We start from the raw sequence: 16,103 nt of genomic DNA, 5'->3' as shown, positions 1-16,103 counted from the left end.
CACACACACACACACACACACACACACACACACACACACACACACACACACACACACACACACACACACACACACACACACACACACACACACACACACACACACACACACACACACACACACACACACACACACACACACACACACACACACACACACACACACACACACACACACACACACACACACACACACACACACACACACACACACACACACACACACACACACACACACACACACACACACACACACACACACACACACACACATTATCTTTAAACCTTTGTGCTTTTCCACTGTTTGAGTAATTACATTAGTATTATATCTTCTTAAATCTTTTCTAATTTCTTTTATTTAAATTTTATATTCTTCTTTGTTCCTCTTTTTTTGCTTAAGTTTCCCCGTATTTCCATGAGGGCTCTTGTATCTTTGCTAATCTTATCACTGTTATTAATTTATTGTGATCATCGATACTTTTAGGTTTGGGATTATTACTCTGTAATGTTTTGGCTGAAACTAGGAAACTAGAAAACTGCCATATCGAAACAGTAAACAAATACATCTATCTTGGCCACGAAATACAAATAAGTAGAGACAACCAAACATGCGAATTATCTAGAAGAATAGCTTTAGGATGGGCAGCGTATGGCAAACTAAGAGACTTGTTCAAGGAAAACATCTCAATAAAACTAAAAAGAAAAGCATTTAACCAGTGCGTACTTCCGGTGCTGACTTAAATGGAGCTGAAACACTGACATTGACTAAAGCATCAATAAGAAAATTTACAAGTAGCACAACGAAAAATGGAAAGATGCATGCTTGGCCTAACTTTGGGAGACAGAATACGAAATGATGAGTTACGGCAAATAACTGGAGTGGAAGACATCATAAAACACATTACGAAGTTGAAGTGGAAATGGTCAGGACACGTCGCAAGACAGAGAGACAACAGATGGACTAAGAAGATTTTAGAGTGGCGGCCAAAGGCCGGTGGTAGGTGGAAGACCACCTACCAGATGGACCGACTGAATTAAAAGTATACCGACAAACTGGCATGCAGCTGCGCAGGACAGAGAAGGGTGGAAACATCTTGAGGAGGTCTATGTCCGACAGTGGACAAATATGGCTGTGTGATGAATGTTTCGGCTATATTTTGGATGTATGCTTCTGGCTGATTGGGTGAAATCCAAACCACGCTTTTATACAAACAAAAATATTGTTGATTAAGACAATGTATTAATTTATTTCTCTTATCCTTTCAGGCTAGTTACGGACCTGGTGGTCACGGAGGCGGTGGTTACGGAGGCGGTGGTTACGGAGGTGATGAAGACGGTGATTACGGAGGTCACGAAGGCGGTGGTTACGGAGGTCACAGAGGCACACACGGAGGTGGTGGTCACAATAGAGGTCGTATACATGTCTACCAAAATTTCATCCTTCCACAAGAAGAAAAAGATATCCTCCATAATTATCATCTTCAGTGTCAAAGACAAAGTAAATGCGGTATGGAATACATCAGAAGCCCCCACCAATACGAAGACTACGAGCCTTTGGGAAAATACATGTTGTGTGTTTGTCAGAAATATGGATTCATGTACCCTAATGGACGTTTCAACTATGACATGCTAAGTCGCAAACTTGGATTGGTCTGTACTGACGAAGATCCTGAGGTTTACATTGATGGTTGTGCTGTTCCTTCCGCTAACCCCTATTCCACTGCTGTCAAATTGATAAACTGTTTGGACGACTACGGATTCCACTACCTTGACCAATGTGTCTACTAAGTTTTTTATATTCTATTGTTTTGGATTTCATGAAATAAAATTATATATAATGTTGGTGAACGCAGTATAAATAAAAAATATGAAAAATAAGTGTACAGATTATTTTACTTAACAGATATCATTGCTTGCTAACTTCCAACTGACTTAAGAAATAACAAACTTTACAACAAGAAAACTGTACGTGCATAATATGTATCGACTTTTAACACTCATATTCTTCTTTTAGTTCGTTCGAGACACAGAACAAAGTCGAGAATACGTATCATCTTAAGGCTCTTAGCCTGCGCTTCAGAGGAAAGTCTCGATTAACAAACATTTTTTTCATTTTTATAAATGCTTGTCTTGCAAGTTCAATGCGTGTCCTGATATCTCTACATTGGTCATTGTTTTCATTTACCCAGGTTCCCAGATATTTGTAGTTACTCTTTCTCCTTGTTTTCCCTCTATATCTAGCTTTCCTACTAATCATGAACTTGGTTTTCTTAACGTCCATAATATGTAGTCCATATTTTATACTGACTTGATGTAATCTATTTACTAATCTTTGCAGTGCTTCCAGACTGTCTGCAAAAATAGCGGTGTTGTCTGCTAATCTTAGTTGTTCAAGATCTTTCGATTTATTGGCATACCCTGTTCTTACTCTGATATTGCTTCCGTAAAAATAGCTTTATCCGTAATAAATACGCAAACCTGTCTAACACCTCTTTTTGTTTCTATTTCGACATTGTACAGATTGACTATAACGCGTATATCTCGAGAGTCCACATTCTTTTCTTTTAAAAGTTCAACGAGTTTCTGGTGTCGCACTTTATCAGAAGCCTTTTGATAATCTACAGGGTGATTGATTAGTAGGGTAAAGCTCAATAGCTCCGCTATAGTAATAGATAGCAATAAAAGTTAATAACAAAAATTTTAGCCACCTTTGAGCTTCACATTACAAAATTAGTTAGAATGTTACAGGGTGTTCGATAACACAGTGGCAGACCTAACTTATGTTTTTTTAAATGGAACACCCTATATTTTATTTTATATTCTAAATTCTGTTAACTTCTCCATCACAAAAATATAAAGGTTTGTAATGTTATACAGGGTATTTACAAAGTTATAACCAATTTTGTATGAAAATCGTAACAAGTTCAACTCCCTGTATAAATAACAATAAGCACAACAGCAATGGTTTATTAATGCCATATTTTTTTATTTATTGTCAAAATTTTTAAGAATTATTGATATTGCTAATTTTCTTTATATCAAATACAGGGTGAGTCACAACGCAAGTACATTATTTTCACACACACACACACACACACACACACACACACACACACACACACACACACACACACACACACACACACACACACACACACACACACACACACACACACACACACACACACACACACACACACACACACACACACACACACACACACACACACACACACACACACACACACACACACACACACACACACACACACACACACACACACACACACACACACACACACACACACACACACACACACACACACACACACACACACACACACACACACACACACACACACACACACACACACACACACACACACACACACACACACACACACACACACACACACACACACACACACACACACACACACACACACACACACACACACACACACACACACACACACACACACACACACACACACACACACACACACACACACACACACACACACACACACACACACACACACACACACACACACACACACACACACACACACACACACACACACACACACACACACACACACACACACACACACACACACACACACACACACACACACACACACACACACACACACACACACACACACACACACACACACACACACACACACACACACACACACACACACACACACACACACACACACACACACACACACACACACACACACACACACACACACACACACACACACACACACACACACACACACACACACACACACACACACACACACACACACACACACACACACACACACACACACACACACACACACACACACACACACACACACACACACACACACACACACACACACACACACACACACACACACACACACACACACACACACACACACACACACACACACACACACACACACACACACACACACACACACACACACACACACACACACACACACACACACACACACACACACACACACACACACACACACACACACACACACACACACACACACACACACACACACACACACACACACACACACACACACACACACACACACACACACACACACACACACACACACACACACACACACACACACACACACACACACACACACACACACACACACACACACACACACACACACACACACACACACACACACACACACACACACACACACACACACACACACACACACACACACACACACACACACACACACACACACACACACACACACACACACACACACACACACACACACACACACACACACACACACACACACACACACACACACACACACACACACACACACACACACACACACACACACACACACACACACACACACACACACACACACACACACACACACACACACACACACACACACACACACACACACACACACACACACACACACACACACACACACACACACACACACACACACACACACACACACACACACACACACACACACACACACACACACACACACACACACACACACACACACACACACACACACACACACACACACACACACACACACACACACACACACACACACACACACACACACACACACACACACACACACACACACACACACACACACACACACACACACACACACACACACACACACACACACACACACACACACACACACACACACACACACACACACACACACACACACACACACACACACACACACACACACACACACACACACACACACACACACACATTATCTTTAAACCTTTGTGCTTTTCCACTGTTTGAGTAATTACATTAGTATTATATCTTCTTAAATCTTTTCTAATTTCTTTTATTTAAATTTTATATTCTTCTTTGTTCCTCTTTTTTTGCTTAAGTTTCCCCGTATTTCCATGAGGGCTCTTGTATCTTTGCTAATCTTATCACTGTTATTAATTTATTGTGATCATCGATACTTTTAGGTTTGGGATTATTACTCTGTAATGTTTTGGCTGAAACTAGGAAACTAGAAAACTGCCATATCGAAACAGTAAACAAATACATCTATCTTGGCCACGAAATACAAATAAGTAGAGACAACCAAACATGCGAATTATCTAGAAGAATAGCTTTAGGATGGGCAGCGTATGGCAAACTAAGAGACTTGTTCAAGGAAAACATCTCAATAAAACTAAAAAGAAAAGCATTTAACCAGTGCGTACTTCCGGTGCTGACTTAAATGGAGCTGAAACACTGACATTGACTAAAGCATCAATAAGAAAATTTACAAGTAGCACAACGAAAAATGGAAAGATGCATGCTTGGCCTAACTTTGGGAGACAGAATACGAAATGATGAGTTACGGCAAATAACTGGAGTGGAAGACATCATAAAACACATTACGAAGTTGAAGTGGAAATGGTCAGGACACGTCGCAAGACAGAGAGACAACAGATGGACTAAGAAGATTTTAGAGTGGCGGCCAAAGGCCGGTGGTAGGTGGAAGACCACCTACCAGATGGACCGACTGAATTAAAAGTATACCGACAAACTGGCATGCAGCTGCGCAGGACAGAGAAGGGTGGAAACATCTTGAGGAGGTCTATGTCCGACAGTGGACAAATATGGCTGTGTGATGAATGTTTCGGCTATATTTTGGATGTATGCTTCTGGCTGATTGGGTGAAATCCAAACCACGCTTTTATACAAACAAAAATATTGTTGATTAAGACAATGTATTAATTTATTTCTCTTATCCTTTCAGGCTAGTTACGGACCTGGTGGTCACGGAGGCGGTGGTTACGGAGGCGGTGGTTACGGAGGTGATGAAGACGGTGATTACGGAGGTCACGAAGGCGGTGGTTACGGAGGTCACAGAGGCACACACGGAGGTGGTGGTCACAATAGAGGTCGTATACATGTCTACCAAAATTTCATCCTTCCACAAGAAGAAAAAGATATCCTCCATAATTATCATCTCCATAATTATCATCTTCAGTGTCAAAGACAAAGTAAATGCGGTATGGAATACATCAGAAGCCCCCACCAATACGAAGACTACGAGCCTTTGGGAAAATACATGTTGTGTGTTTGTCAGAAATATGGATTCATGTACCCTAATGGACGTTTCAACTATGACATGCTAAGTCGCAAACTTGGATTGGTCTGTACTGACGAAGATCCTGAGGTTTACATTGATGGTTGATCCTGAGGTTTACATTGATGGTTGTGCTGTTCCTTCCGCTAACCCCTATTCCACTGCTGTCAAATTGATAAACTGTTTGGACGACTACGGATTCCACTACCTTGACCAATGTGTCTACTAAGTTTTTTATATTCTATTGTTTTGGATTTCATGAAATAAAATTATATATAATGTTGGTGAACGCAGTATAAATAAAAAATATGAAAAATAAGTGTACAGATTATTTTACTTAACAGATATCATTGCTTGCTAACTTCCAACTGACTTAAGAAATAACAAACTTTACAACAAGAAAACTGTACGTGCATAATATGTATCGACTTTTAACACTCATATTCTTCTTTTAGTTCGTTCGAGACACAGAACAAAGTCGAGAATACGTATCATCTTAAGGCTCTTAGCCTGCGCTTCAGAGGAAAGTCTCGATTAACAAACATTTTTTTCATTTTTATAAATGCTTGTCTTGCAAGTTCAATGCGTGTCCTGATATCTCTACATTGGTCATTGTTTTCATTTACCCAGGTTCCCAGATATTTGTAGTTACTCTTTCTCCTTGTTTTCCCTCTATATCTAGCTTTCCTACTAATCATGAACTTGGTTTTCTTAACGTCCATAATATGTAGTCCATATTTTATACTGACTTGATGTAATCTATTTACTAATCTTTGCAGTGCTTCCAGACTGTCTGCAAAAATAGCGGTGTTGTCTGCTAATCTTAGTTGTTCAAGATCTTTCGATTTATTGGCATACCCTGTTCTTACTCTGATATTGCTTCCGTAAAAATAGCTTTATCCGTAATAAATACGCAAACCTGTCTAACACCTCTTTTTGTTTCTATTTCGACATTGTACAGATTGACTATAACGCGTATATCTCGAGAGTCCACATTCTTTTCTTTTAAAAGTTCAACGAGTTTCTGGTGTCGCACTTTATCAGAAGCCTTTTGATAATCTACAGGGTGATTGATTAGTAGGGTAAAGCTCAATAGCTCCGCTATAGTAATAGATAGCAATAAAAGTTAATAACAAAAATTTTAGCCACCTTTGAGCTTCACATTACAAAATTAGTTAGAATGTTACAGGGTGTTTGATAACACAGTGGCAGACCTAACTTATGTTTTTTTAAATGGAACACCCTATATTTTATTTTATATTCTAAATTCTGTTAACTTCTCCATCACAAAAATATAAAGGTTTGTAATGTTATACAGGGTATTTACAAAGTTATAACCAATTTTGTATGAAAATCGTAACAAGTTCAACTCCCTGTATAAATAACAATAAGCACAACAGCAATGGTTTATTAATGCCATATTTTTTTATTTATTGTCAAAATTTTTAAGAATTATTGATATTGCTAATTTTCTTTATATCAAATACAGGGTGAGTCACAACGCAAGTACATTATTTTCACACACACACACACACACACACACACACACACACACACACACACACACACACACACACACACACACACACACACACACACACACACACACACACACACACACACACACACACACACACACACACACACACACACACACACACACACACACACACACACACACACACACACACACACACACACACACACACACACACACACACACACACACACACACACACACACACACACACACACACACACACACACACACACACACACACACACACACACACACACACACACACACACACACACACACACACACACACACACACACACACACACACACACACACACACACACACACACACACACACACACACACACACACACACACACACACACACACACACACACACACACACACACACACACACACACACACACACACACACACACACACACACACACACACACACACACACACACACACACACACACACACACACACACACACACACACACACACACACACACACACACACACACACACACACACACACACACACACACACACACACACACACACACACACACACACACACACACACACACACACACACACACACACACACACACACACACACACACACACACACACACACACACACACACACACACACACACACACACACACACACACACACACACACACACACACACACACACACACACACACACACACACACACACACACACACACACACACACACACACACACACACACACACACACACACACACACACACACACACACACACACACACACACACACACACACACACACATTATCTTTAAACCTTTGTGCTTTTCCACTGTTTGAGTAATTACATTAGTATTATATCTTCTTAAATCTTTTCTAATTTCTTTTATTTAAATTTTATATTCTTCTTTGTTCCTCTTTTTTTGCTTAAGTTTCCCCGTATTTCCATGAGGGCTCTTGTATCTTTGCTAATCTTATCACTGTTATTAATTTATTGTGATCATCGATACTTTTAGGTTTGGGATTATTACTCTGTAATGTTTTGGCTGAAACTAGGAAACTAGAAAACTGCCATATCGAAACAGTAAACAAATACATCTATCTTGGCCACGAAATACAAATAAGTAGAGACAACCAAACATGCGAATTATCTAGAAGAATAGCTTTAGGATGGGCAGCGTATGGCAAACTAAGAGACTTGTTCAAGGAAAACATCTCAATAAAACTAAAAAGAAAAGCATTTAACCAGTGCGTACTTCCGGTGCTGACTTAAATGGAGCTGAAACACTGACATTGACTAAAGCATCAATAAGAAAATTTACAAGTAGCACAACGAAAAATGGAAAGATGCATGCTTGGCCTAACTTTGGGAGACAGAATACGAAATGATGAGTTACGGCAAATAACTGGAGTGGAAGACATCATAAAACACATTACGAAGTTGAAGTGGAAATGGTCAGGACACGTCGCAAGACAGAGAGACAACAGATGGACTAAGAAGATTTTAGAGTGGCGGCCAAAGGCCGGTGGTAGGTGGAAGACCACCTACCAGATGGACCGACTGAATTAAAAGTATACCGACAAACTGGCATGCAGCTGCGCAGGACAGAGAAGGGTGGAAACATCTTGAGGAGGTCTATGTCCGACAGTGGACAAATATGGCTGTGTGATGAATGTTTCGGCTATATTTTGGATGTATGCTTCTGGCTGATTGGGTGAAATCCAAACCACGCTTTTATACAAACAAAAATATTGTTGATTAAGACAATGTATTAATTTATTTCTCTTATCCTTTCAGGCTAGTTACGGACCTGGTGGTCACGGAGGCGGTGGTTACGGAGGCGGTGGTTACGGAGGTGATGAAGACGGTGATTACGGAGGTCACGAAGGCGGTGGTTACGGAGGTCACAGAGGCACACACGGAGGTGGTGGTCACAATAGAGGTCGTATACATGTCTACCAAAATTTCATCCTTCCACAAGAAGAAAAAGATATCCTCCATAATTATCATCTTCAGTGTCAAAGACAAAGTAAATGCGGTATGGAATACATCAGAAGCCCCCACCAATACGAAGACTACGAGCCTTTGGGAAAATACATGTTGTGTGTTTGTCAGAAATATGGATTCATGTACCCTAATGGACGTTTCAACTATGACATGCTAAGTCGCAAACTTGGATTGGTCTGTACTGACGAAGATCCTGAGGTTTACATTGATGGTTGTGCTGTTCCTTCCGCTAACCCCTATTCCACTGCTGTCAAATTGATAAACTGTTTGGACGACTACGGATTCCACTACCTTGACCAATGTGTCTACTAAGTTTTTTATATTCTATTGTTTTGGATTTCATGAAATAAAATTATATATAATGTTGGTGAACGCAGTATAAATAAAAAATATGAAAAATAAGTGTACAGATTATTTTACTTAACAGATATCATTGCTTGCTAACTTCCAACTGACTTAAGAAATAACAAACTTTACAACAAGAAAACTGTACGTGCATAATATGTATCGACTTTTAACACTCATATTCTTCTTTTAGTTCGTTCGAGACACAGAACAAAGTCGAGAATACGTATCATCTTAAGGCTCTTAGCCTGCGCTTCAGAGGAAAGTCTCGATTAACAAACATTTTTTTCATTTTTATAAATGCTTGTCTTGCAAGTTCAATGCGTGTCCTGATATCTCTACATTGGTCATTGTTTTCATTTACCCAGGTTCCCAGATATTTGTAGTTACTCTTTCTCCTTGTTTTCCCTCTATATCTAGCTTTCCTACTAATCATGAACTTGGTTTTCTTAACGTCCATAATATGTAGTCCATATTTTATACTGACTTGATGTAATCTATTTACTAATCTTTGCAGTGCTTCCAGACTGTCTGCAAAAATAGCGGTGTTGTCTGCTAATCTTAGTTGTTCAAGATCTTTCGATTTATTGGCATACCCTGTTCTTACTCTGATATTGCTTCCGTAAAAATAGCTTTATCCGTAATAAATACGCAAACCTGTCTAACACCTCTTTTTGTTTCTATTTCGACATTGTACAGATTGACTATAACGCGTATATCTCGAGAGTCCACATTCTTTTCTTTTAAAAGTTCAACGAGTTTCTGGTGTCGCACTTTATCAGAAGCCTTTTGATAATCTACAGGGTGATTGATTAGTAGGGTAAAGCTCAATAGCTCCGCTATAGTAATAGATAGCAATAAAAGTTAATAACAAAAATTTTAGCCACCTTTGAGCTTCACATTACAAAATTAGTTAGAATGTTACAGGGTGTTCGATAACACAGTGGCAGACCTAACTTATGTTTTTTTAAATGGAACACCCTATATTTTATTTTATATTCTAAATTCTGTTAACTTCTCCATCACAAAAATATAAAGGTTTGTAATGTTATACAGGGTATTTACAAAGTTATAACCAATTTTGTATGAAAATCGTAACAAGTTCAACTCCCTGTATAAATAACAATAAGCACAACAGCAATGGTTTATTAATGCCATATTTTTTTATTTATTGTCAAAATTTTTAAGAATTATTGATATTGCTAATTTTCTTTATATCAAATACAGGGTGAGTCACAACGCAAGTACATTATTTTCACACACACACACACACACACACACACACACACACACACACACACACACACACACACACACACACACACACACACACACACACACACACACACACACACACACACACACACACACACACACACACACACACACACACACACACACACACACACACACACACACACACACACACACACACACACACACACACACACACACACACACACACACACACACACACACACACACACACACACACACACACACACACACACACACACACACACACACACACACACACACACACACACACACACACACACACACACACACACACACACACACACACACACACACACACACACACACACACACACACACACACACACACACACACACACACACACACACACACACACACACACACACACACACACACACACACACACACACACACACACACACACACACACACACACACACACACACACACACACACACACACACACACACACACACACACACACACACACACACACACACACACACACACACACACACACACACACACACACACACACACACACACACACACACACACACACACACACACACACACACACACACACACACACACACACACACACACACACACACACACACACACACACACACACACACACACACACACACACACACACACACACACACACACACACACACACACACACACACACACACACACACACACACACACACACACACACACACACACACACACACACACACACACACACACACACACACACACACACACACACACACACACACACACACACACACACACACACACACACACACACACACACACACACACACACACACACACACACACACACACACACACACACACACACACACACACACACACACACACACACACACACACACACACACACACACACACACACACACACACACACACACACACACACACACACACACACACACACACACACACACACACACACACACACACACACACACACACACACACACACACACACACACACACACACACACACACACACACACACACACACACACACACACACACACACACACACACACACACACACACACACACACACACACACACACACACACACACACACACACACACACACACACACACACACACACACACACACACACACACACACACACACACACACACACACACACACACACACACACACACACACACACACACACACACACACACACACACACACACACACACACACACACACACACACACACACACACACACACACACACACACACACACACACACACACACACACACACACACACACACACACACACACACACACACACACACACACACACACACACACACACACACACACACACACACACACACACACACACACACACACACACACACACACACACACACACACACACACACACACACACACACACACACACACACACACACACACACACACACACACACACACACACACACACACACACACACACACACACACACACACACACACACACACACACACACACACACACACACACACACACACACACACATTATCTTTAAACCTTTGTGCTTTTCCACTGTTTGAGTAATTACATTAGTATTATATCTTCTTAAATCTTTTCTAATTTATTTCCATGAGGGCTCTTGTATCTTTGCTAATCTTATCACTGTTATTAATTTATTGTGATCATCGATACTTTTAGGTTTGGGATTATTACTCTGTAATGTTTTGGCTGAAACTAGGAAACTAGAAAACTGCCATATCGAAACAGTAAACAAATACATCTATCTTGGCCACGAAATACAAATAAGTAGAGACAACCAAACATGCGAATTATCTAGAAGAATAGCTTTAGGATGGGCAGCGTATGGCAAACTAAGAGACTTGTTCAAGGAAAACATCTCAATAAAACTAAAAAGAAAAGCATTTAACCAGTGCGTACTTCCGGTGCTGACTTAAATGGAGCTGAAACACTGACATTGACTAAAGCATCAATAAGAAAATTTACAAGTAGCACAACGAAAAATGGAAAGATGCATGCTTGGCCTAACTTTGGGAGACAGAATACGAAATGATGAGTTACGGCAAATAACTGGAGTGGAAGACATCATAAAACACATTACGAAGTTGAAGTGGAAATGGTCAGGACACGTCGCAAGACAGAGAGACAACAGATGGACTAAGAAGATTTTAGAGTGGCGGCCAAAGGCCGGTGGTAGGTGGAAGACCACCTACCAGATGGACCGACTGAATTAAAAGTATACCGACAAACTGGCATGCAGCTGCGCAGGACAGAGAAGGGTGGAAACATCTTGAGGAGGTCTATGTCCGACAGTGGACAAATATGGCTGTGTGATGAATGTTTCGGCTATATTTTGGATGTATGCTTCTGGCTGATTGGGTGAAATCCAAACCACGCTTTTATACAAACAAAAATATTGTTGATTAAGACAATGTATTAATTTATTTCTCTTATCCTTTCAGGCTAGTTACGGACCTGGTGGTCACGGAGGCGGTGGTTACGGAGGCGGTGGTTACGGAGGTGATGAAGACGGTGATTACGGAGGTCACGAAGGCGGTGGTTACGGAGGTCACAGAGGCACACACGGAGGTGGTGGTCACAATAGAGGTCGTATACATGTCTACCAAAATTTCATCCTTCCACAAGAAGAAAAAGATATCCTCCATAATTATCATCTTCAGTGTCAAAGACAAAGTAAATGCGGTATGGAATACATCAGAAGCCCCCACCAATACGAAGACTACGAGCCTTTGGGAAAATACATGTTGTGTGTTTGTCAGAAATATGGATTCATGTACCCTAATGGACGTTTCAACTATGACATGCTAAGTCGCAAACTTGGATTGGTCTGTACTGACGAAGATCCTGAGGTTTACATTGATGGTTGTGCTGTTCCTTCCGCTAACCCCTATTCCACTGCTGTCAAATTGATAAACTGTTTGGACGACTACGGATTCCACTACCTTGACCAATGTGTCTACTAAGTTTTTTATATTCTATTGTTTTGGATTTCATGAAATAAAATTATATATAATGTTGGTGAACGCAGTATAAATAAAAAATATGAAAAATAAGTGTACAGATTATTTTACTTAACAGATATCATTGCTTGCTAACTTCCAACTGACTTAAGAAATAACAAACTTTACAACAAGAAAACTGTACGTGCATAATATGTATCGACTTTTAACACTCATATTCTTCTTTTAGTTCGTTCGAGACACAGAACAAAGTCGAGAATACGTATCATCTTAAGGCTCTTAGCCTGCGCTTCAGAGGAAAGTCTCGATTAACAAACATTTTTTTCATTTTTATAAATGCTTGTCTTGCAAGTTCAATGCGTGTCCTGATATCTCTACATTGGTCATTGTTTTCATTTACCCAGGTTCCCAGATATTTGTAGTTACTCTTTCTCCTTGTTTTCCCTCTATATCTAGCTTTCCTACTAATCATGAACTTGGTTTTCTTAACGTCCATAATATGTAGTCCATATTTTATACTGACTTGATGTAATCTATTTACTAATCTTTGCAGTGCTTCCAGACTGTCTGCAAAAATAGCGGTGTTGTCTGCTAATCTTAGTTGTTCAAGATCTTTCGATTTATTGGCATACCCTGTTCTTACTCTGATATTGCTTCCGTAAAAATAGCTTTATCCGTAATAAATACGCAAACCTGTCTAACACCTCTTTTTGTTTCTATTTCGACATTGTACAGATTGACTATAACGCGTATATCTCGAGAGTCCACATTCTTTTCTTTTAAAAGTTCAACGAGTTTCTGGTGTCGCACTTTATCAGAAGCCTTTTGATAATCTACAGGGTGATTGATTAGTAGGGTAAAGCTCAATAGCTCCGCTATAGTAATAGATAGCAATAAAAGTTAATAACAAAAATTTTAGCCACCTTTGAGCTTCACATTACAAAATTAGTTAGAATGTTACAGGGTGTTCGATAACACAGTGGCAGACCTAACTTATGTTTTTTTAAATGGAACACCCTATATTTTATTTTATATTCTAAATTCTGTTAACTTCTCCATCACAAAAATATAAAGGTTTGTAATGTTATACAGGGTATTTACAAAGTTATAACCAATTTTGTATGAAAATCGTAACAAGTTCAACTCCCTGTATAAATAACAATAAGCACAACAGCAATGGTTTATTAATGCCATATTTTTTTATTTATTGTCAAAATTTTTAAGAATTATTGATATTGCTAATTTTCTTTATATCAAATACAGGGTGAGTCACAACGCAAGTACATTATTTTCTCTTCTTCTTCTTGTAGTGCCTATCCGTTTCGGATGTTGGCGACCATCATGGCAATCTGCACTTTGCACACTGCTGCTCTGAAAAGATTTGTAGTGGTTGTGTTGAACCACGTTCGTAGATTTCTCAGCCAGGAAATCCTTCGCCTTCCTGGTCCTCGCTTTCCCTCTACTTTTCCCTGCAAGACCAGTTGCAACAGTCCATATCTCTCACTGTTCCTCATGATGTGACCGAGGTATTCGATTTTGGCTGTTTTTATTTTGATTAACAGCTCTTTTTCTTTTTTCATTCTCAGCAAAACACCCTCATTAGTAATGTGGTCGGTATAAGATATCTTCAGGATTCGACGATAAAGCCACATCTCAAAAGCCTCAATTTTCTTGCAGGTGGCGTCTGTGAGAGTCCACGACTCAACTCCGTACAACAGTATAGGAAATATATAACAT

At 40.0% G+C, this 16,103-nt stretch overlaps 1 protein-coding gene across 3 annotated transcripts in view; it reads left to right on the top strand.

Annotated features, from left to right (window-relative positions):
* The window catches only part of LOC126885305 (probable H/ACA ribonucleoprotein complex subunit 1-like protein), a 55,796-nt gene extending 41,337 nt beyond the window's left edge, over positions 1 to 14,459 (top strand). Inside the window, exon 2 of one of the 3 annotated variants that reach the window (XM_050651822.1) lies at positions 13,848 to 14,459. In XM_050651822.1, the coding sequence (XP_050507779.1) occupies positions 13,848 to 14,369 (522 nt within the window). In that variant the 3' untranslated portion in view covers positions 14,370 to 14,459. Of the gene's footprint in view, positions 1 to 1,265; positions 1,878 to 9,489; positions 10,102 to 13,847 lie in introns of those variants that run through there. The other 2 variants (XM_050651821.1, XM_050651820.1) reach the window with 2 other exon arrangements.
* The last annotated feature ends 1,644 nt before the right edge of the window (positions 14,460 to 16,103 follow it).

Source organism: Diabrotica virgifera, chromosome 5 (genome assembly GCF_917563875.1).
Source record: "Diabrotica virgifera virgifera chromosome 5, PGI_DIABVI_V3a".
Lineage (NCBI taxonomy): Eukaryota > Metazoa > Arthropoda > Insecta > Coleoptera > Chrysomelidae > Diabrotica > Diabrotica virgifera.
This window is presented reverse-complemented; position numbering and strand designations above follow the sequence as displayed.